Raw genomic sequence first — 25538 nt, 5'->3', positions numbered from 1 at the left:
GAGTTTTCAGACTCATTGTTAGCAGTTGCGGACAAGAGAATGATTTACAATGCAACCCTTAAATATTCATGCCATTGATACTTGAGTTGTTGAAGTTTTATTCATCAAGTATGTAATTTTAGATCATTGTCTACTACCACCTATACCTGCATACTGCACAGACCCAGATCTGCTGCCATATAATGCAGTTTGTTAGGAGTAATCAAAAGAACAAATAACATGGACCCTGGTCTTTTGGCACATTATGCAGATCAGGATCTATGTTGTTTGCAGTTGGACTCAAATTATAATAGGTGAGTACATATGGATTCCAGTATTACTTTGGCTATGAAAAATTGTTACAAGTTATTATTTCTACCTATGATAACAGCTGACTCAGTACACTTGCACTCGCCCCATATTTTGGTATAGTTCCACTTTATTTTTCCTCTTTATTTTCCAGGGACAAGCTTTTCCCCGAGTCTGTTGTAAGAAATATCATATACCAAGTTCTACAAGGCATGGCTTTTATGCATAAACATGGTAAGGCCCATTTAATCTTCCCTGTGGCACTAGGTTCATTTTTTTGTTTCTGACAAGGATAATATTGGACAAATGGCAACAAGCCAAGTAATGATTGTATTACATTAGAAATATCTTAACCACATGTGACCAGTTTGAAGTGTATACAGTTGATATCTATTAAACAGATCTAGATAAACAAGGAAAGTAAGGCTGTAGTGTCTGGGTCAGTTGTAAGCTAGTATGGTGCATGGTTTTGCACAATTTTCTGAAAATAACCAATGCTATTATCAGTGGGGTATACAAAGTGCAGAAAAAAGCATCAAAAAAATAATTTGGGTTTTACAATACAGCACATCAGCTATAACTATTTGCAGAAATGATGCATATATTTGAATACAGATATTTACCAAATATCATTACAAATATGAATCAGGTTTTATCAGAATAGTCCCAAAAAGTTACAGATGTGTAAATCTAACTTGGATACATACATATGAATTACATGTTTAACAAACTTCATTTTTCTGCCTCAAGTGACTTTTGTTTAATCGTGATACAAGGTTTTTGTTTTTGAAAAGGCGTAAAAAGTTATAAAAATCTGTAAAACAACAAAGATTAAAAAATGTATAAAATGACCTGAAAATCTAATGAAATCATCTTTGTATCAATACAAATATGTATGCCAAGTTCTACCTCGAATAATTTCTGTGCAGCATTCTTATAAGGTTTTAGTATATATAAAAAAAAAAATTGGTCTAAAACTCTCATACATGTGTAAAATTGGCCAAATAAAGCCTGTCACCTAAACCTAATAAAGTTTTGGGACCCACATGATATCAGAATTTAAAATTTGGTCTGGCTTGGTGGTTTAAGAACTATTTTCCTTACAAGGAAGTGTGATGGATGGACATCTTAAAACCACTATGTATCCTTCCATTTTGTGGATGAAGGTTGGGTGGGGGCAGACATAAATATGAAGGACTTCAATGGTGACCAGTCCTAATGATAATCCTATAAGACCTTGGCAAAAAATAAACCCACATTTTTTTCAAATGGAGATCCAAGTGTATTTGTGTGTGCATGTGTGTATTTGCCAAAGAGACTAAATTATTAGCTGATAAAAAGCCAAAATTGTCAGAGCTAAAGGGACAATTTGTTGTTTTAAAATGACCCTTAAGGTTCCACTCCAATGTTTCATATTTTACACAGGGTTAGTTCCTAAATAAAAATCAGATCCAAATATACTAGTTCTATGTGCTACCAGCAACTAATTTAGGCAGTGCATAAAGTGTCAGGGTAACTTAGTAACCTCAGTCTGTGGATATAAGTACAGATTTGCATGTTCAGACAGGAGAACAGTAAAACAAATTTGGCCACTTCTTCACTGCCTCAGTGGATCTACTCATTTTTCAAATCAGATTCATGAGATTCATTTTCAGGATTTACCCAGTAGGATCTCTTAAATGATATAAAGAATATAGACACACTCAATACTAAACAGAAATATACACTTGAAATAGATTCAACCTACAAAGATTGTGTAACACCAAAATCAAACATGGCTGACGACTCCTCTTCAAATCCAACAATATGTGTATAACAATCACAGCTGATCCCAACAAAATTCCAACAATTAAGCAATTCTTGGATGAGAATATACACTTCCAGCAGGGTCACTCACATTAAAGTGCTAATTAAAGTGAATATTAATGAATCCTCTGGATTGGATGGTATTGGTCCATGAATTCTTCAAATTGCTGCACCAGTAATAACAAAGTCATTAGCGCAATTCATAAACTTGAATGATGAGTGGTAATTTTCCAGAAACATTAAAATATGCAAAGGTTACACCTATTTTTAAGAAAGGAGAAAAAGAGGATCCAGTGAATTACATTTGTTCAAATGTATGGGGAAACTTTGCTAAATCTGAGCTTCACAAACTGACATATCTGACTCATTCTAATTAAAATATTTATATACATTTATTTTTTATGCTAAAAAGATATATCCATCTGCACAACAACATTCTCAGTTTAAGTCTTTGGTCAGATTATCACTATTGAATAAAACAGTGATACTTAACATAATATTCTACAGAATATGAATACATTTTTTTTTAATGTAGTGTACATGAGATAGTATAACAAATATATTTAATTGTAGGCTTCAGGTTGCAGTGTTTAGTTGCTGCAGTGTGAAGCTCTTACTGGATAATTGTATTGTTTGTTTTTATTTTTCAAGTTGATGTCTTAGTGTGTGTGCGTAAACTGAAAGCTTGTCATTACTAGTCATTATTGTCAATCGTATTTGATCCAGTATTCCATACAAATAAGAAAGGAAATAATTTTGTGTTAAATTTGTCCAGCTACCCCTCCCCACGGTACAATAAAATAGATAAACAAACACTTATTTGAAAATAAAATCAAAGAAGCTAACCTTGCATTGTTATCATTTATTACTTCTTTTTTCATCATGTGAAATTTAATAAAGACAAAAATATATCCACGAACTCCATATATGTAGCAGATGCTGGCTGGTGTGTACATCCTTACTGTAGTGTGTATCGCTTATGTCAGATAACAAAATCGCAAAAGAGATGAGAATATCACCCAATTGCTTGAAGGCACCTGCCATTCATGCATGATAGGTTATAAGGTGAAAAATGACCAAATTGTATTGTATCCAGGTTAACTATACAATCGTAGCTCGCAAATAAAAATAATTATTTTAAAAAACATTTACTGTTAGTGCAAATGATAATCTTTTCGCTAGCATGGGTTATAAAAGTGTTATTAAAGCAAGTTATTTCTGCATATACTATTTACCCTGCAAGCATCAATTACGATTACATATGGCAAACAAATAGAAGCCCAGGTAATGAATAAACAACCGGCAGCGAGCAATAAACTCCTTGCTTAAACTTACCGACAGAATATCAAATACAAAGGTTATTTTATTACAAAGCAAATCAAGCCTGGAAACTGACTTTAGGTTCTTGTAAGTGTACCAATTTTTTAAAATGAAGTCCAATATAAAAAAGAAGCCAACTTCGGAGTCTTTTAAGTGTGCTGATTTCTGTTTTTTTTTCATTTTATACAGAATCAGCTGAAATAGGGAAGCCAGCATTGATTCCTTTTTACCTGTATTAATGGGAATTTTGAAAATAAATTGAAAACAGTGGAACAGTTTTGAAAGTGACACAGTCGAGTGCATCTTGCACATTGATATCAGGCAGAACAGTAAATTAGTTTTCAGTAGTTTCATCTAAATGTTCCCTATCCATAGATTATAGTACTCTCTTTTTTTTATAAAGGTTGGAAATTGTAGCTTTGGGGAAGTAACAGCGTTATATACTTCTGTTTAGAGTAATCAAATTATTATTTCTTCATTTTGTGCAAGTATATCTACTTTTGATCATGTAATGCAAATCTGATGTAAAAAGAAAAATGTTCGGGTATGGCCTGTGACCTTTAATCATCCTGAATGGGAAGCCATATCACTAGAACACTTCTCATGATGTCTAGTTGGTCTGAAATGAAAATGGTGCTGCTCACATATCCAATAAGACCATCACATTTGGTCACCTTAGACTTTTGTCTTGTAAAATAAGTTGTAACATGGAGCCAACAACAGTGGAGATACACACACACACAAAAACAATTTTTATCAATAACTAGGTCATTGCATCCTATTGGAGTCCCGAAAAATATAAAAAAAATTTAATTCATATTTTTGTATCTGATTTTTTTCTTGGAGATATTCCACCTGCTTGCATTCAGTAGAAAACAACATTAAAGCCTAAAGAGAAAATAATGTTTTTTTAGTTCAGCCTTCAGGCATTAGTGCAAGGTGACAAAGCAGGCAGTGTCATTTGGCTGGTTCCAAAAAGGTCAATTTTGATATAATAAAAAATGTTCCAGTGTTTCATTCAAATGTAACTATGTCTAGAAAATGAAATAAATTTTCTCAAGACCATATTATTAGGAAATGAGACGTAGTAGTAACATTTCATCATCAGCAGTTTCATATGGTTTTTATTCTCGTTATTTACTTACTGTGAAACTAATGTGATTCATTTTATGACACATGCAATTGCCCCATTTCCTTTTGGGTCAGTGTCACAGTCATAGAAGTTTGGCCTTAAGGCTTTGGTTCAGGCTTTTTAATTTCCTTTTATTTCCTGAATTACATCAACCTTGATACATTTTAGCTTTACTGGTCATAGACCAGATCTAACACAATATCTTTCCTTTTGGATACTCATCCCATGGTCTAGTTCATCCTAAATGAAAATAGTGACCTTGGACACTAAAAGACATCTTGTTATATCTAGTTGGTCCTAATGAAAATGATACCATTCACTATGGTATTTTGAGAAACATGTTAACCTGGATATTAAAAAGTGGTTTTGTTACCAAAGGTGTTGGAACTTGCTTCTAATTTCAGAAATGGTTTTAGTGCTCAACAGTTTAAAAGAAGACACTGACTTATCTGTGATTCTTGGAAATTCAATTTTGAAAATCTTATTATTGTTACACTTCCTAAGTGGAAAATTATATTGACATGGGGGTTGTCACCAGAAGACTTCTTACAGTATCTTGTTGGTCCTGAATGAAAATGAAATACTTGTTTTTGCTATTTCTCTGGACTTTTGATATCTTGTTGGTCCTTACATGAAAATGGTGCCATGCATACATTCAATATGGCAGCCACAATCAACATATTGAAACTTTTGTTACCATTTCTTCTGAATGGATGATCATTTTGGCATGGTGTTTTCACTAAATGTCTTCTGATGGCATCAGGTCTATCCCTAAATTAAAATAGTGCTGATTTTACAGCCAATATGGCTACCTGAGCAGCTGATTTGAAAATCATTTTAATATCAGAGATGGTTTCATTGCTTTGCAGTTAACAAAAAAAAAATGGTCTTATCTTGAATTCTTGGAAATTTGTTTTTGGACAGTAGAGCATCTGTCTCTTTGAGGGACTGTTCTTGTATTCCTGTACACAGATTTTGATATTTAATTAAGAGCAGATCATAGTATTAACATGGGGTTACCCTAATACTCCTGTAGGGATGAATTTACAGATTAAATCAACTGTAACAGCAAAGCCAAAAATTAAATTATGTCATTTAAGAACAGAAGTTGTAGGGTGATAGAATGAGAAATAAGATAAGGAAAAATTAGAAACATTTACATGATATTCTTGCTCTACTGGGTCACATACCAGAAGATCTTATGGAATGGCCTGTTTTCTGTCTTCTGTTCATTTGTTAGCACAAGTTTGTTATCAGTACTTCTCCTAAACCATTTGGATTGTTACCACAAAACTTTACACATACATTTATTATGTGGTCTAGTTGGCACTAAACGAAATGGTGTTGTTCATACATCTAAAATGGCTGCTGCAGAAGCCATCTTCAAAATGTTGTTATCATAACTTCTTTTGAATGGATGGACATATTAACATGAGGTTTTAACTAAAAGACTTCTTCTGATGTCTAGCTGGTCCTTAATGAAAATGGTGCCAATCAGAAATCCATTATGGTCACCACAGCAGCCATCTTGAAAATTTGTTTTCTTCTGACTACTTCTACTGGTCATATCAGCATGGGATTTTCACTCAATGACTTCTTATGATGTCTGGTTGGGTCCTGAATGAAAATTAGTTTGATATTGTGTCCCATCTTGAAAATCTTGTTATTGTTAATCCTCCTACATGAATGGTCATATCAGATTGGAATTTTCACTAAAATACTTCTTAATAATGTCAACTTAAATAAATAAAACTGGTGCTGATCTGACATCTAATATGACTGCAATCTCATTATTGCAGCTCCTCCTTGTCAGAAAGTCATATTTTGACATGGTCTTTTCAGCATGACTTCTTATCATATCCAGTTGGTCTCAGATGAAAATGGTACTGATCTGACATCAAATATATCTGCCACACAGTGACCATTTTTAATATCTCTTGAATATAAGGTCATATCAACATGAGGTTTTCCCTAAAAGATTTCTTATTACTTGTATCTGGTCCTAAATGAAAGGGATGCTGCTCTGATGTTCACAATGGCCACCACAGCAGCCATCTTGAAAATCATGTTATCACGATGATTAATGGGCAGTCATATTGAAATGGCACTTTCACTGAAAGACTTCTTTTAAAATTTTGGTTGATCTTAAATTAAAATGGTGCTGATCTGATGTCCAGTATGTGGCTATCTTGAAAATATTGTTGTCGTTATTCCTCTTAAATGGAATGTCATTCAATATCAGGTTTCCACCAGAAGTTTTTTGGTGTCTAGCTGGTCCTCAGTGAAAACCTTCACTATGGTCACAGTGGTGGCATCTTGAAAATATTGTTGTCTCTGTTCCACCCAAATGGCTGGCTATATCAAATTGGATTTCCACCAATAGACTTCTTATTATTCCTAGTTGAAACTAAATGGAAATGGTGCCAGTCATACATCCAGTATGTCTGCCACAACATTGGTCTTGAAAATTTGTTGTCAGTACTGATCATGAATAAATGATAATTATGATTTGGGGTTTTTCACCAAAAATCTTCTAATAAAGTCTGCTTTGTCATAAATGAAAACATTGCCAACCAGACATCCGGTATGTCCACCATAGCAGCTGATTTGAAAATATTGTTATCAGTCAGAACAAACTTAGAAATGGTTTCAACAATCAGCAGTAAAATGAAGAAATGGTCTAATCTTGAATTCCTGGAAATACTTTCACCCTGTAGAGCATCAGTCCATTTGAGTACTCTTGTTTGTTTCTGCTTAATAAGGTCTGATTTCGAACTAATACGGGAAATGAGAAGCATGACTCCATCAGGTTTTATAAATGATGTTAGATGGTGTTTCTTTATTTTGCTACATTAAACCCTATATCCAGAAAAACTTAAGTACTATATAACACCAAACATCTGCGCTTTTAACTTTCAGAATGCAATAATTTTAAAGCATATTTTTTATATGATCTTACATATTCCACCAAGCTTATGAGGCCATTATTTTGTCTCTCTTGCATAGTCATATAACGATGCCAACCTTATGTACAAGATGATAAACCCATTCTCCTTTATTCACATTTATGGGTAATCATATAGCAATGCCAGCCCTACGTGTCAGATGATAAAATCATTCCCCATCTAAGAAATTTAGAAAGCTATGCCCAGGAGAAATATTGTGTCTATTATTATTTAGCAGCTGAGGTGGCAGTTGTTTTATCAACATTAAGATTTTGTCTTAGAGTCTTTTTGTCAGTAGTCTTGTACAGGAGTGTTAATTGTAGCATGGTTTGCAGATGAGATATTGTTTCCGTGGAAACCATGTAAGTGAAAGCAATTTGATGACCTTTTGTAAGTAAGAGCAATTTGATAACTTTTCTGATTTGTAGGTTTCTTTCATCGAGATTTGAAACCTGAGAATTTATTGTGTTCGGGTCCAGACTGCATCAAGATAGCTGATTTTGGTCTTGCCAGAGAAATACGATCACGCCCACCTTATACAGATTATGTGTCAACAAGATGGTATGTAGTTCTCTCTCTCTATCTCTGTCTCTCTCCTTCTCTCTCTTTTCCTCTCTCTCTCTCTCTCTCTGATTGATTATGCTGGTTGGACCTTCAATATATGATATTATACTATGGACTTAAGTATAAGTGTAATGACAAGAAGTTTTTGTACATGTGACAATTATATTAGCTTTCTCAAGTCTGGCATTTAGAGAATTGATTTGCATATAACCCTATAGTAAGAATGCAATTTTGGGGGAATTACTATAGAGGATGAATTTTGATTTGTGGAGAAATTTAACCAATTTAATAATCTCGTGGTGAATTGAATTCAGTTCATTTTTTATTGCACAATACATCCACATGAATAGGCTGTGTACAACAAAAAATTTTTAAAAAACTCGCAAGACAGTTATGGATATCTTAACATTATGCCTGTTGATATATGTATTACACATCATTATATACATGTAGCAGCACATATGTGTTAATAAATCAATATTATTTCATGACAAAATCATTTGTTATGCTGTTTTTGTTATTGACTATATCATTGGCTTTGAAATTTGTTGTGACTTACATTTGGGCACCTTTAAGTAGGTATAGCTGATATATATATATATACTTGTTTGACCATCAGGGAAAAGATAGGACTATTTATGGTTTTGTGGATTTTCTAGTTGGCTTACTCTAGCCAACAGTTATGTGTCACAACAATACCAGACATTCATAATTGAAATCCCTGCAAAGAAAGTTGGTTGTGTGTGTGTGTGTCTGGAATCAGCTTGTCTGTACATCCATCATCCCTCTATTTGCTTCAATAACCCTTATGAGATCACTTGTAACCTTGTATGCTATTGTATGACATTATATCCAGTATAAAAAAAATTGAGTCAACTGATGAGCATTTTTCCCATTCTGTTTATAATAAATTATGTCTGTTGATGAGTGTATTTATATTATAATATTCATTAACCCATCACTTTACTGGCATACGGATAAGGTCATTGTAACCTGCTTTTCTTGCTATTAAGATCATGCAAGGTTTTGGATTATGCCACCGTGTAACAGGTGAGAGATATCATTTCACATTATTGTTTGAAAATTGTATTTACACTGAACTGGGGTTGGGGAGGGTCATAAGCATTCTTTTATTGGCAAATCTTGTTTCTTATAAGCTTCTGTCATAAGCATTAAAAATGTTTTAATTGAAACTTGCACAAAAACTTCTTGTCAGTATTTTTTAATGTTGATTTTAAAGACCTCAGGTCACACTGTCACCAGACATTATTGTCAAATGCCATAGTATGAATACAGCCAGTTTTAAATAAAAGTAGTACAAAACATTCCAGTTAATTAACCAACAAGAATGCTTGAGATATTTTCAGGAATACTGTTGATGGTCTATATGCAATTCACATAGACATATAATTGATGATCTATATGCAATTCATATAGACATATAATTGATGATCTATATGCAATTCACATAGACATTATAATTGATGATCTACATGCAATTCACATAGACATTATAATTGATGATCTACATGCAATTCACATAGACATATAATTGATGATCTATATGCAATTCACATAGACTTATAATTGATGATCTATATGCAATTCACGCAGACATTATAATTGATGATCTATATGCAATTCACATAGACATTATAATTGATGATCTATATGCAATTCACATAGACATTATAATTGATGATCTATATGCAATTCACATAGACATTATAACTATCTGGGTTATTTACTGCTAATCTTTTTTGCATTTCAATTTTTTTAGATTTAATAAGTTAAAAACTAGGTTGTGGTAATTTTATAGAGACTGCCATACTTTGAAATCATGCTGCCCTGTCAAACCCACACTCGATATTTCAAAAGTACATTGTGTTAATTTTCGACAGTCTTCCATCTTTTGAAATCATGCTTGACTTTCAAAACCCACACTGACATTTGAAAATTTGCTGCATGTTCTGTCCATGATCAATATTCCCAAGCTTTATGATTATTGTATACTCTCCATCTGTCCCTTCTTCTATCTCTTCTTTATAATTAAGTGAAAATTCACCAAACTTGGTTCATAGATGGCCATTGTGGTAACCATCTGCAAGAATAGTATACATTCCCAGAGGTCCATGATATTGGGAGGCAGAATTTAAATATATGAAAATTTAAATTACAGTGAATTTTTTATGCTTTTGACCACTTTGTGCATGCATTCATAGCACAAGGATACACAATGTATGTAATGTGTCTGGTTGTAACAAAATTTGGAGTGCAGGGGAGGAACAGATATTTGGTTTAACTAAAAATTCAGAAAAATTCAAAATGTTAGTCTCTAATATCTTTCTTACAGATCAAGAGGTTTGTAAGGCAATCACAGCAAAATGTATTATAATAACATCTTACTTAGGTTTTTAACTATTGTCATGCAAACATTATTTAATGTTAAAAAATGCAAAAAAGTATTTTATTATATAATTTACTTTGAAGATCACATGAATGTAATACTTGTTAAGTATGCACATAACTAGTAAGAAAAAAGAGGATGCCCTTGTTATCCAATTTTTTATTTGTTCACTGTGAAATCACATCATTATTATCATGTCTTTATACCATGCAGGTATCGTGCTCCAGAGGTTTTGCTTCGATCCACAAACTACAGCTCCCCAATTGACATGTGGGCTATTGGCTGTATTATGTCAGAGCTTTATACACTACGTCCACTTTTTCCTGGAACTTCGGAGATCGATGAAATTTTCAAGATATGTAACATCCTGGGTACACCAAAGAGGGTTAGTCAGTCATTTCTTTTTTAATCATAAAAATTACTGAGATGAATATGTCACTATAACACATATCAAGAACTTTCTTTGGTATTTCTGATGCTCACACAACTAATTTCATTGCATTTGTACATTTTGTATGTTGTCCAACTTATTTGGAAGTAATAGTTAGAGAATAAAAAAACAGTTACCTTAAGAAATTGTTACAATCAGACAGGCATTGTGACTTTTACTTAATCTTATCATCATAACGTATTATCTAATACTTTACCACCTGCAGTATTGGTTTTGTTTGGCTTGTTAGAATCAGACATGAATTGTGACTTTTACTTAATCTTATCATCATAACATCTGATACATTACCACCTGTAGTATTGGGTTTGTTTGGCTTGTTACAATCAGACATGAATTGTGACTTTTGCTTAATCTTATCATCGTATTATCTGTAACTATACCACCTATAGTATTGGTTTGGTTTGGTTTGTTACAATCAGACATGAATTGTGATTTTGCTTAATCTTATCATTATATTATCTGTAACTATACCACCTATAGTATTGGTTTTGTTTGGCTTGTTACAATCAGACATGAATTGTGACTTTTGCTTAATCTTATCATTATATTATCTGTAACTATACCACCAGTAGTATTGGTTTTGTTTGGTTTGTTACAATCAGACATGAATTGTGACTTTTGCTTAATCTTATCATTATATTATCTGTAACTATACCACCTATAGTATTGGTTTTGTTTGGCTTGTTACAATCAGACATGAATTGTGACTTTTGCTTAATCTTATCATTATATTATCTGTAACTATACCACCTATAGTATTGGTTTTGTTTGGCTTGTTACAATCAGACATGAATTGTGACTTTTGCTTAATCTTATCATCATATTATCTGTAACTATACCACCTATAGTATTGGGTTTGTTTAATTTGTTACAATCAGACATGAATTGTGACTTTTGCTTAATCTTATCATCATATTATCTGTAACTTTACCACCAGTAGTATTGGTTTTCTTTTGTTTGGTGTTTTATGGCACATCATTACATGAATCTCATATAGTGCTAAGGCAATCAGATTAAAGTGCCTCTCCCAGGAATCACCATGGTTGCATATTCAGGCTTATGCAGCATTTGGATTTGAACCTGCAAACTTCTGGTTTCAGGTCTGGCATGTTAACATTACCTGTACTAAACCAGAAGGTGGACAAATATAAATGGCTTTTAATAGTTGAGGAAATTAGCTTTGGTTATGGAAATAGTATGCAGTAAAACCTGTCTTGTGAGACCATCCTTTCTGCCAGCCAATAACTGTCTTTGTGTCATAACAGGTCTTGGCAGGTAGGCCAGTTTTCAAAGTCAAAATTTAACTGGGTTTAAGAAGGAAAAATGCCCACAATGAGTACATGTATTTTATTATTTATTTGTTGCTCTTGTTAAAGTATTACATGCATTCATCTTAAAATAATGTTGCAATGAAGATATACATTGATCATAAAATTTTAATTCACTCTTATATTTGTGAAGATGTTAACATAATCATGATAGTTGTAAAAATGATGTTATTGGTTCTGATCAAGCCTAAGGTAAATATGGAATGTTTGTATATGGTTTGGCTGATCATGTGGTGCAGGTGGTTGCTCGTGAAATTGCACTGATGTAATAAAATTGATCTGTGCACTATGATTTTGATTGTAAATAACAGGTGGTCTCTCTCAGCTGATGTTACTGTACTGTTTGAAGGTTTTACCATCATTGAGTATCCAAAGGTCTTAATTTTCTCTCGCAACTTAATGTCTGTTTTCTCAACTGTATTTAATTTTTGATAGCCACAACAAACCACTTACGGGATGTGTAGCTGCAGCTATATTTGAGAAAAACAAGACATTAAAAATGAAAATGTTATTTAATATTAAGAAAACTTGATAGGATAGTAGTCATGGTTTGTCTTATGACTGTTTAAGACCTACTAACTAGGTCTTGTTGCCATCTTCTTTGAAAAGAAGTTTGGGAAAAAAGCATGCTGAGACTTGCTGGCTGGGTCTTGTTACCAGCTTGCATGAAAGAAAGATTTTGAAACAAATATTACAAACAACACCACAAAATAATCACACATAACCATCTTAAGATTTGAATGGAATATAAGCTGTTTTGTATTTAGTCACAATTTGTCCTGATCATTTTACTCCTGTCAAGTAGCTAACATGGCAATCTTTTTTCATAGGAGGAATGGGAGGAGGGACATAAACTGGCAGCTGCCATGAACTTCCGGTGGCCACAGTGTGTTCCAACGAACTTTAAAGCCATTATTCCCAATGCCAGTAGTGAGGCACTCCAAGTGCTCAAAGACATGCTTCTGTGGGACCCACAGAAACGCCCTTCATCTAGTCAGGTAGAACAAAAATATCCTCCCCATTTGTTACTTGTGATTATTTTTTGCCAGATATCTGTATGCTTGGCAGATCTCTGCTAGTTTGTCAGATATATGTATATATTTGGTCAGATCTCTGCTAGTTTGTCAGATGTATATGTTTGTCAGATGTTTGTATATATTTGGTCAGATCTCTATACTAGTTTGGCAGAGGTATATGTTTGTCAGATGTATGTATATATTTGGTCAGATCTCTGTACTAGTTTGGCAGAGGTATATGTTTGTCAGATGTATGTATATATTTGGTCAGATCTCTGCTAGTTTGTCAGATGTATGTATATACTTGGTCAGATCTCTATACTAGTTGTCAGATGTATATGTTTGTCAGATGTATGTATATATTTGGTCAGATCTCTATACTAGTTTGTCAGAATACCTTCAACTGCAGAAATAGAGTTATCAGGCTGACTCTCCCAAACTGCAATAATGCCATCATTAAACTCTATTTTAATTTGTTTTAAATCACAGTCTGAAAGCTCAATTAAATGTGAAAGTTATATTTGTCAGATATTTGCTGGATATTGTCAGAACTGTACAGTTCATGCACAAGATTTAATCTACAAGACTTTTAGTAATTTTCTGTTTTTGTGTCCTGGTGTCCTGTATCTAGAATCTTTATTATATTAATAACTTAAGTAAATAGATCATAACTCTCACATTTACATTAGATTATACTTAATAAAAAAAGGAAATAATTTCTGTAAAGAATTTTTATCAGTATTACATTTTGCTTTGTAACGTGGAAAGAATACTTATGACTTTCATGAAGAAGAGTTTGTATGCAGGCTGTCTCAGTGTATCATATGATACAAAGTATTTATTAACAAGAGTTTGTATGCAGGCTGTTTCATTGTATCATAATGATACAAAATATATATTAAGAAGAGTTTGTATGCAGGCTGTTTCAGTGTATCATAATGATACAAAATATATATTAAGAAGAGTTTATATGCAGGTTGTTTCAGTGTATCATAATTATACAAAGTATATATTAACCAGAGTTTGCATGCAGGCTGTTTCAGTGGATCATGATGATACAAAATGTATTTTAAGAAGAGTTTGTATGCAGACTGTTTCAGTGTATCATAGTGTTGCAAAGTATATATTTAGAAGAGATTGTATGCAGGCTGCTTCAGTGTATCATAATGATATAAAATATATATTAAGAAGAGTTTGTATGCAGGTGGTTCAGTGTATCATAGTGACACAAGGTATAGATTAAAAAGAGTTTGTATGCAGGCTGCTTTAGTGTATCATACTGATACAAAGTATACAGATTTATGTATAGCAGTCATGAACAACAGTCTGTATGCAGGCTGTTTCATTTTATCATAACAGTACAATTTAAAAATTACTAAGAGTTTGTATGCAGGCTGTTTTGGTGTATCATATTAATACAAATTATACAGATCTATTTTAATTTGATCTGGAATTAAGTTTTTTTTCCTACAAATATTTCTTAAACGTTATTGTGACACTGTGACTTGCAAATCAAACAGTCCTTTTACTTGATTTGTTAATGGACTATATTGAGTAAGGATTATTTTCTGTCCCCTCTAAAATTGTCTTTATATGAGGAATACAACATGTATGAGATGGTTAACATTTATTTTTGACATCAGTTTTGTGTTTGCATACCAATTGCCATGGTAACAGAGTGTTGCACGCCAGTTGCCATGGTATCAGGCTGTCAAGAAATTATCAAAATAGACATGAACAGTATTCATATTTTGCATTTGATTATCATAAATACTGTTTTACCAAGAACTATTCAGTCAGTTTAAAATTACAATATGCAGTTTTACTATTCTGGGGGGTTATAAAGCTGTATAAGTAAGGTTTAATTTCTAAAACTAATCCCAAATTTTCCTTATAATTCCAAAAAGAATATATATAACTTAGTCAACTGCAAACTGTGCAATCAGATGCACTATATCATAAAATCAAAAACTCCTTAATTTAATATGGATTAATGTTGATTGAATGGCACGATTGTAAAGGCATTAACAGGGGCTTCTAAGTTCCCTTCCTTGCCAAATATATTCATTTGTTGCCTTCAGTGGAAACGACATGTTCTTTATGTAATTTTATCCTTATAATTTCATGGCAATATAACACACACACACACACTTTTGTGTCTTTAGAAGAACTCAACAGCTACCACTATTTTGACTTCATACTCCTTGATGTAGCCTCTCTTCAAAATATAATTTGTTTTTAAACTATCTGTTTGTCTCCACATTAATGGAAATGCCAAGTCGTATTTAATATCCATTATAACAACACCTTTGTATCATTTTGTTAAATAGGAATGGAAGAGCACAAACTGAATCACAACAGTCATAACTTCAGTTGTTTGTCTTATGACACCAGCATTGAAAATGATACTGGCATGAGCTCACTTTTTGTTCAAGTGCCAAGACACTTCAGTAGTCACACTTAATCATATGATTTACACATTTCAGGTGCTTCACCAAATCCAAATCTAATTAGTAAATTACTGTAAAAAAATTTGTTTAAAAAATGTATGCTGCTTACCATAACATTTATTTTTTAAGACTTGTATATAAAATAAAAGACAAAAGTGAAATCTACTCTTGATAAAATTGGCATGTGTATTCTTCCAAACTTTATTATTCCATAAAGATAGAACATGGTCATTAATAAGAAAGTTAAATATATTGATTGAAAACTGTTAATGAAATTCTGAAAAATGTGAAATAGGTTTCACAAGTAATAACATTGGTCAGTTTTATGCACCGCCATGCATAATAGAACCACAACATCCCCAATCTTGAAACTGTCTCCTTCACTCTCTGTTGTCCACCTTTTTTTTAATCTCTCTCTCTCTCTCTCTCTCTCTCTCTCTCTCTCTCTCTCATGACATTCATGCAAACATGGATCAGTATACAAATATTGTTCTTAAAAAATTCTTCTTTGCATTGTATGTTTGCCTACATATGTATGTATATTTATTATATGCTCATTTTTGTCTCTATTAATTTTACATTTTCAGAATCATGCAATATATTACGATATTGCATGCCTTCATATTGCACTCACATGCATGACACATGTGCCCAGTAGTGTATTAGGAACTATTTTGTAAACAAATCATATACAGTCATGTAGTATATGCTTTCAGTTTTGGTAGATTAAATTTGTTTCTGAATGAACTAAAGCAGCTGTTTCATGGACTCCCACATACCAGCTTCTTTGCAGTATTCCATGTTAGCTGTTTTGATACAATATTTCGGATTTAGGCTAGTGATAGATGGCAGACAGGTCAGAATATTGCTGGGGTCCCTACAAATAGCAACTAAGTGACAAGGCATAAGTGTGTCTTCTTTAGCTAGTATTAAGAATGGCCAAAAAATATACTTTCAGTTTTACATCCTGAATTTCCTCAAAATGTACTTTCATATTTTTGCAGATACAAATTACATGAGCCATGTCATGGGTTCCAAAGCTTGATTGCACATTTTGAAATTGTACTGAAATTTTGACTACATTCTAGGTGCAATAACATCCTCCTTACTGCACTCAAAATGAAATGAACATTATATTCCATAGTGTCTTTTTGATAATTACAAGTGAAAGAGTTCATATTTTTCCCACATTATGATTCAAAACATTCGATGACAGAACAGAAACACACATGCAGATAAGTCAAGACGCTGCTCCCTTGCTGTACATATCAGATGTACTTCATGTAGAATTGACAAAGATATATCCAGTCATTATCACGAAATTTAGTAGAATCAACAAAAATACTAAAATCTTTCATTCCAGACCAAATGGAAAAGTTGTTGCAATGTGCATTCATTCACAATATGACTATAAATTTCAATTTTAAGTAGACTAAAATGACAATTTCTTTTAAAAGTGATGTCAACCACTTGACTAAGTTCAAATTTATATGGGTGGAGTTATGTTTACATTAAAATATTGTTGTTGTGTACTGATGAATCAGTGCTTGTGTATTTAGTTTAAAATACAGCATACAGCATAAATTCAGCTACTTTGTTTCTTTTAGTGTATTTTGTTTATATAATTAAGCCTTAGGTAGAATAAGAAAATGAGCATATAATAAAAAGTTTATTGCATTTGTATGGGAAAATATGAACTCATTTTCTTGAATGGATATTCAAGGTCATACAGTATATCTATCAAAAAAACACTTGTTCATATTTTCCCATACAAATGCAGTAACCTATAAATGTTATATTGATTGTTTTTATATTTTTGTAAGTGTTCACATTCACTTTGGCAGTAATATTTAGTCATTAATAATACTCAAAGCCTGTGACTTCCACCTAGTCAAATGATTCTTCTTGGGATGGAACATGAAATGAATTTTATGAACAGTATTTAAAAGAAAATAACTCTGCTTATTATGTATTAATTATCATACATATTGTTTTTTATCATATATTCTTGTGTCATCCTTTGTGCCCTATCAATTTGTACTTCAAAATCACTTCAGTCTGAATATTTCATGGTTGACAGGCTTAATGGTAAGTAAGACCCCCCTCCCAGGTTTGTTTCCCCTTGAAAAAATTAGGTAGGTTGGTTTTATTATATTATTAATACTTCTGTTATTATTATTATTGTTATTATTATTATTATTATTATATGTAAGCATGTTTTCCGTTGCATAAAAGAGTTTTTAAAACTAAAATGATGCACTCACTGTAGCTTACATCCAGACTGTATACAGTACTTTCAAATTTCAGTAATTGTTTGGAAAAATCATTGATTTAGTAAGTTAGTTAAAATTTCTATGTTAGTCCCAAACCTTTTTATGTGATAAGTGCACATGAACATGTAATAAAACTTCAGTCTTAAAATCTTGTTTGTAAATCAACATGTAGAAAAACAATACTTTAAAATTAAGGAAGAATAATTTTTTCACAACACTGTTTACACTAATATCATTTTGTGATGCAAAGATTTTTGGTAAATAGGTTAAATATAATATAATTGAACATAACATTATTAAAGCCCATTATATTCTGGGGTTTTTTCTTCTTCTCATTAACAGATATAATTTGCTTTTTATTATTTGCAGTATGCTTTTGTGAAAAAATTGGCAAATATAAAGGAAAATTCAAGTTAATATCGAGCCCACTCAGTCTCTGTTTACTTTCATTTCCTGTTACACCTCTTATAAAAAATAGCATGCCTAGGGCAATTTAAAAAGAATAAAGAAAGAAAGAAATGAATGAATAATATAGTTTAAAAATCTAATTTGTTATTTTCCCTGGACCTTTTAGTAGAATACTGGGAGAAATAAGATAGAGCACTGTTGAAAATGTGGTTGTAATTATTCACACACAGTAATATGTTGTTGGATACTGCATTGGGGGGAAGAAAGATAACACTACCTAGACAGTAAAATTTGACAATTGTTTAGTTTTTTAGTGGTTAGGGCAACCCTGCTCCAATATGTTTTATATGAGATTAAAAAAATTACATAAGAAATTGGAAATTCACACTTGGAACAAGCTCACAGATCTTATTTCGAATTTCAGGTTGCTCATATGTAGCATTTTATCTTCAATTTCCAACACCATCCCATGTTTGAAAAGTTTGTCTTTTGGTATGAAAAAGAAATTTATAGGCATATTTAATGTAGAAGAGTGTGATTTTGCATAATACGATGAAACAGGTAGTCATGAAATTTATTTGTATTTGTATTTTTCCACATAAAAATGGAGGCAGAAAATGGCCTTTATTCAATATAGATTTTTCATTCTTTCTTCCTATGTGTTTTGATACATAAAGGTATCTTCTGTGTTATTGTATGAACTAATTTTACTTTTACAGTGTTTGAGATATTCCTACTTTAAAGTGGGGCAGGTACAAGCCATGCCACCAGCATTACCTTCACCCCAGACACGATCACCACCAGTTAGAAATCCTCTGACAGAGACACCGCCTTCATACAATTGGCAACAGGATTCACCCTCCCTCAACCAGAACCGGCCTCCTGCTCAGGAGAACAAAGTCAACAACACTAACCCATTATTCCCATCCAACAATAACAACAATCCTGTTCCAAAGCAACCAGACAATGTAAGTAAAGTGCTGCATATACAACATAGCTTTCTAATGATGGAGCTTACAGTAAAGTCTAGTTAATACTGATGTCTTTCACCTAGGAGACAAGTCAGTCTTTATCATTTGCTGTCTTCCTAGTTAAAGAAAGGGAGATTACTCATAACTTCATAGGTAGCAGCAGCAGCAGTATACAATGTTTTAGTAACTTGATCATTAGATACCTTAGTTTCACTAAAGCAAAATCTTTCAAACCTTTTACAGATGTGGAAAATGGAGGTTGGGACCTGCTATTAAAAGTGTCATGGAGATATCAAAAGCAGCTTGATATACATTTCACAGATGTACAGTTCAGATCTGTTCAGATAAATAAATGTAGAGTTTGTTTAATTATCAAAATGTGTAAGGTACATATAATTTGTGCCTGGCCTCATTGTCATAGTTGTCATGCTTATGACTAACAGTTAAAGGCATGTGGTGATTACTGTCTTCAGTTACATATAGATTAACTTGTTATCTCATAAACTTTATGACTGTGAAAAAATATACAGTCTAATTTTCTTAGTTGCTGAACATCCATTTTATATGCCAGCCATAAGGTGGAGTATATTATCAGACATGCTGCCATGACACGAGATTTGTGCATTGTGCAAAATATGTACGAATTCACATAGTTGGTCGGTAGTGATATACAAGAACTCCCACAAATTAGTTTAAAGTTGACCATATAAAAATATATTCTGCAAAATATTCAAATCTTATTTCTGTTAACCCTTAAAATGCTTGTAGCAGCACAAATCTCACTGCTGGTTGATGTATCAGTGCTTGTCGTGACATCTGTCTCATTTTTTTCAGGTAGGCAACTATTTATAAATCTGGGTTCTTCAACTTGACATGATTGGTTGCTAAACTAAGTTTACTTGGCACAATGGGTCCTGGAACAAGCATTATGTAGTAATTTGAATCTTGCATCAATGAAATTTTACGAATGAGTGTTTAAAATAATACAGACTACCTAGAACACCAAAAGGACTAATTGGGAAATAGCCCTTTTGGTGTTCTAGGTAGTCTGTATTCATTTTCATTTTACATATGTGTGTGTGTGTGTGATTTGGATTTTCAGTGTTGCTTTAACAATTTTTCATTTGTATTGCTACGATGTCTGCAGTGTGACATTTTATAGTGATGTCTAGCACTATGACATCACGCTGCAGACATGTAGCATGATGTCCCACCCACTCATATTATCCTGGCACCTGAGATCAACTAGTCCAAACACTAACCTCTTAATGCTGAGTGCCAAGCAAAGTGGCTTTTAATACCATTTTTGTAAGTCTTTGATATGACTCGGCCAGGGATTGAACCCACGACCTACCGCATCTGAGGTGGACGCTCTAACCACTAGGCCACCGGAGCAGTCCATTTTACATATAGATTAACTTGTTATTATGCATAGTTATATATGCATATTTAGTTCAGCCAGTTTAAAAAACTTGGGAAACTCAGTGTGGTTCATCTTCAGATGACAATTGATTTTGAACTAGAAGATATGGGTCTGATGGACAAAAACAGATGGCATGCAGGTCAACTGTATTTTGAAAACTTCATGCAGAAAAGGCAGAATAACCAGCCTAATTAAAATACAGTCAATTTAAAAGTATAGTGCATTTTCATTTCTTTTCTCAAGCAGTTTAGCCCAGTATAATCTTGTGCTACAAAACTTCATAGCCACTAAGGTTTAAGATAAATTTAATAAATAAGAATTCAAAATTAAATTAAAAAGTAAAGATATTTATTTGATCAAAATATCTCATTCTTTAAAAGGACACTATGGCATTGATAGACTTAAAACTCTAATATAGCATTATAGAGCAGATAAGAAATCTGGTATAACAGTCAGCAATGCACGGATTTAAGAAATTGAAACTTTGGCAGAGCTTATATTTCTTTTGTGTTAGTTTGGAGCAAAAGTATCCAAGAGACATCACTTATGATCTGTAGAAAATTGCCGTAATAACTGCAAAGAACAGTTTCCAAAGTTGTTTAAACTGGCTGAACTAACTATGCATATGCACCTTCAGACAGCAGACTGTGAGTCTCAGCACAGTATGATAGTCATACACAGATAAAGCACAGCTTAAGCTCTGAAACAATAGTCAGAAACTATCTTATACAAGTAGATGCAACATCTTTAACAGATTATGATTTAAAAAAGAGTTCTGACAGAGTGGAATCAGTAAGAAATATACATATTGAAGTGTTAAGTAAATATTGAACTATGGCTTTTTCCTGCTCCCCCTCCTTTTCTCTAATTCTCCCTTATTTTTATGACAAGCGGAGAGCTTCCCCCTTTAGATAAAATCCTGGCAGCAGCTCCAGATTATGTTTTGACGTCTTTCCTTCATTCCTGTTACCAAGTGTTATGACTGTATGGTCTTAAACTAAGTAACAGAAAGAGGTGAAAACCAACTAGTTTTGTAAAATTAAACAAATAATTTATTTCTTTGGAACACAAAGTGAAAAATTAAAAATAACTTTTAGTATTGTGAACAAAATCCAAAATAGTCCTACATAGAGGACTATTAAACAGGTGCTATTATTGTAGCTTGTTATGTATTTTGAACATTTTTTTTGACAGAAGGGTAGCAAATATAGTTACCCTTGTCATAAAACTTCCAAATGCTGAGTACAAACTTGGCTCAAATTTCATATGTTGGTTTTTTTCTGAATTATGGTAGGATAATTTATTTAAATCTTTATTTTGAACTAGCTGGTTATTATGGGACTTAATGCTAATACACTGAACTTGAAATTACTGGATATTGTGGAACCTAATACCAAGATACTGACCTTGAAATTACTGGATATTATGGAATCTGACACCAAGATACTGACCTTGAAATTACTGGATATTGTGGAATCTGACACCAAGATACTGACGTTGAAATTACTGGATATTGTGTAATCTGACACCAAGATGTTTACCTTGAAATTACTGGATATTGTGGAATCTGACACCAAGATACTGACGTTGAAATTACTGGATATTGTGGAATCTGACACCAAGATACTGACCTTGAAATTACTGGATATTGTGGAATCTGACACCAAGATGTTGACCATGAAATTACTGGATATTGTGGAATCTGACACCAAGATACTGACCTTGAAATTACTGGATATTGTGGAATCTGACACCAAGATGTTGACCATGAAATTACTGGATATTGTGGAATCTGACACCAAGATACTGACCTTGAAATTACTGGATATTGTGGAATCTGACACCAAGATGTTGACCTTGAAATTACTGGATATTGTGGAATCTGACACCAAGATACTGACCTTGAAATTACTGGATATTGTGGAATCTGACACCAAGATGTTGACCATGAAATTACTGGATATTATGGAATCTGACACCAAGATACTGACGTTGAAATTACTGGATATTGTGGAATCTGACACCAAGATGTTGACGTTGAAATTACTGGATATTATGGAATCTGACACCAAGATACTGACGTTGAAATTACTGGATATTGTGGAATCTGACACCAAGATGTTGACGTTGAAATTACTGGATATTATGGAATCTGACACCAAGATACTGACGTTGAAATTACTGGATATTGTGGAATCTGACACCAAGATGTTGACGTTGAAATTACTGGATATTGTGGAATCTGACACCAAGATACTGACGTTGAAATTACTGGATATTGTGGAATCTGACACCAAGATATTGACCTTGAAATAACTTTTATAGGGATTTTATAGAGTTAGCAACATTTTGAGATGATTACATATTCAGGTTGAAAAATGTATTTAAAGTGGTGGGGACGTATTAGCTTTAGCATCAGAAAATCCACATTTCTGAAGGTTTTTGTCACAAATGTCATCATACCTCAGGTAGCACCATTGAATGACATTTTTTTACTGTACAATTTTCTCTATTCATAAAATGGTAGAAAAAATCATCAAAAATGAACAAGTATTTAAAGTCTACTGTGCATTATGAACAGAAATGTATCATTACTGAAATTCTTAGAAGTTGTAGATGTGAGGTCCTACAAATGCAGTCATCATGTCCAAACACTTTAGTAATAATGACTAGATATTTTTAACTGTAATTATTAGTTTTATTGAGTCCATCTTGGCAGAAGTTTAATGTAGCAATTAGTTTGGTACATCCACACACTAGATTAAGGCTATTGTTCAAGATTTTTCTTTCTATCTACTAGATAATGCGGGGTGGGCTTGATGACAAGGGAGTGATATGTTGGACATAATGCAGAAAATTCATTTCCCAAATAATGTTTTATTTCCTCCGTTGATACAGGATTTTGCTATGACAGTCACCAAAAAGCCCAGTGGAGGAAGGAAGAGATGGGGAATGGGGCTCTCAGACACGTGGGATGATATGGATGACCTTGATTTCACCATCCCAAGTAAACAGAAGGCCAAGGCTAAAAATATCAATCCTCTTCCATCAATCAAACCAAAAGAGGAGAAGAAAGAAAATCTCTTCAATGATGATGAAGATGATTTCTTATCGTAAGTTATAACGTGTAAGACAATCACTATGCATTTAATTCAGACGAAGCATGAAGACATTGTTGCTTCATACTTCTTGTAAGTAGCTTCATGTTAATGGTCATTTCCAGAATAACTAAGAATGATGGGATGCTGGGTACAACAAGAGTTCTGGTCGCGGTTACAATGATGATTTGAAACTTCAAAGTTACAGCACAATTTTTGGTTCCATTCCCATGATATTCTGCAATTATCTACAAAATCCATTTACATGTATATGCCTTCTTTTTTGCAGAGATAATAACACAAGTATAACATCAAAAATATTTCTACACCCTCCTTAAATATAAAGAAGGCAAATGCAACATTTTAAAAAAAATATTATTTGTAATGTTTTTTTATTACATTTATGCGATCTTCACCTTTGTATTTCATTATTTAGCACTTTTGGATTTTAAAAACTCATCAACAAAGAGGACCAAACAGATCATTGTTTTTACAGCATGTTTAGTATGACCTAATAAGATGAAGGCACCAAAAATTCATTTATTTTCAATGGATCAAAATTGGAAGTGACATCATCAATAATGTTACAGCATATCACTTTCATAGCAGTATCATCAAAATGTTACATGATGTTTAATGTGCAAACAAGAACAATTGCTTATTTAAATTTTTAGAAGCATTCTGAAGAAGCCCAGCAAGGTGACCAACAATCGCCTGCCCTCAGGTCGATCTTCAGCCTCCTCTGCAAAGCAGCATTACATGGGAAAATCTCGATACCTGCCAGGTAAGGAGGAGGCATATGCATGTAATCTCTCTCTCTATCTCTGCCTGAAAACGTCACAGATAAACTTGAAATTTTCTCTGTCTCTGAAGTTTAAGCCAGCTAACTTTGAGTGAGTCATAGATAAACAAACTATGCATGATGTATGCATGAAATCTCAATCTCTCTCTCTCTCTCTCAAGTTTAATACCTGCTATTTGTTAAAGAGTAGCAGATAAACACACTGTGCATATTGCATGCTAACTGAATGAGTAGCAGATAAACAGTGCATGATACGTGTATGAAATATCTCTCTTTCTCACTCTCATTGAGGTTTAGTTCCTTTTAACTGTTAAAGAGTCACAGATAAACACACTGTGCATAAGACATGCATGAAGTCTCTCTCGCTATATTTAATGTTGGCTGACTGAAAGAGTCGGAGATAAACACACTGTGCCTAAGACATGCATGAAATCTCTCTCTCTCTCTCTCTCTCTCTCTCTCTGATGTTTAGTGCCTGTTAACTGAAGGAGTTGCAGATAAACACACTGCATAATACATGAATGAAATCTTTCTAACTCAAATGTTTAGTCAATGCTAACTGAAGGAATCACAGATAAACACACCAGTGCATAATACATGCATGAAATCTCTCTCTCTCTCTCAGATGGTTAAGGTTTGCTAACTGTGAAGGAGTCGTGGTTAAGAAAGGTACAAACACGGTGTGTGAAATCTGTGTTTAGTTTAGTGTCTGCAGATAAGGACAGTTTTATGTATATGGTGATTTTTTTATACAAAATTTTGAAAATGTTCAGAAGCTTGCATTTTGTTTTCTTCTTAGAAGAGACAAAAAAACTGCAGATTTGATTTCAGATAAGGAGAGTTTGTCATATATCAT

General features: G+C 33.0%; 1 protein-coding gene across 1 annotated transcript in view; it reads left to right on the top strand.

Moving 5' to 3' along the window:
• The window catches only part of LOC149806617 (serine/threonine-protein kinase ICK-like), an 80006-nt gene that overhangs the window by 25839 nt on the left and 28629 nt on the right, over window positions 1-25538 (top strand). The window contains exons 4-10 of the mRNA XM_089955652.1: window positions 443-522; window positions 7920-8052; window positions 10676-10847; window positions 13072-13239; window positions 19108-19356; window positions 23681-23895; window positions 24555-24664. Coding sequence (XP_089811778.1) covers window positions 443-522; window positions 7920-8052; window positions 10676-10847; window positions 13072-13239; window positions 19108-19356; window positions 23681-23895; window positions 24555-24664 — 1127 coding nt within the window. The remainder of the gene's footprint in view (window positions 1-442; window positions 523-7919; window positions 8053-10675; window positions 10848-13071; window positions 13240-19107; window positions 19357-23680; window positions 23896-24554; window positions 24665-25538) is intronic.

The sequence above is a fragment of the Sinohyriopsis cumingii genome, chromosome 1 (assembly GCF_028554795.1).
Source record: "Sinohyriopsis cumingii isolate HCF-2022 chromosome 1, ASM2855479v2, whole genome shotgun sequence".
In the NCBI taxonomy this organism is placed as follows: Eukaryota; Metazoa; Mollusca; class Bivalvia; order Unionida; family Unionidae; genus Sinohyriopsis; species Sinohyriopsis cumingii.
This window is presented reverse-complemented; position numbering and strand designations above follow the sequence as displayed.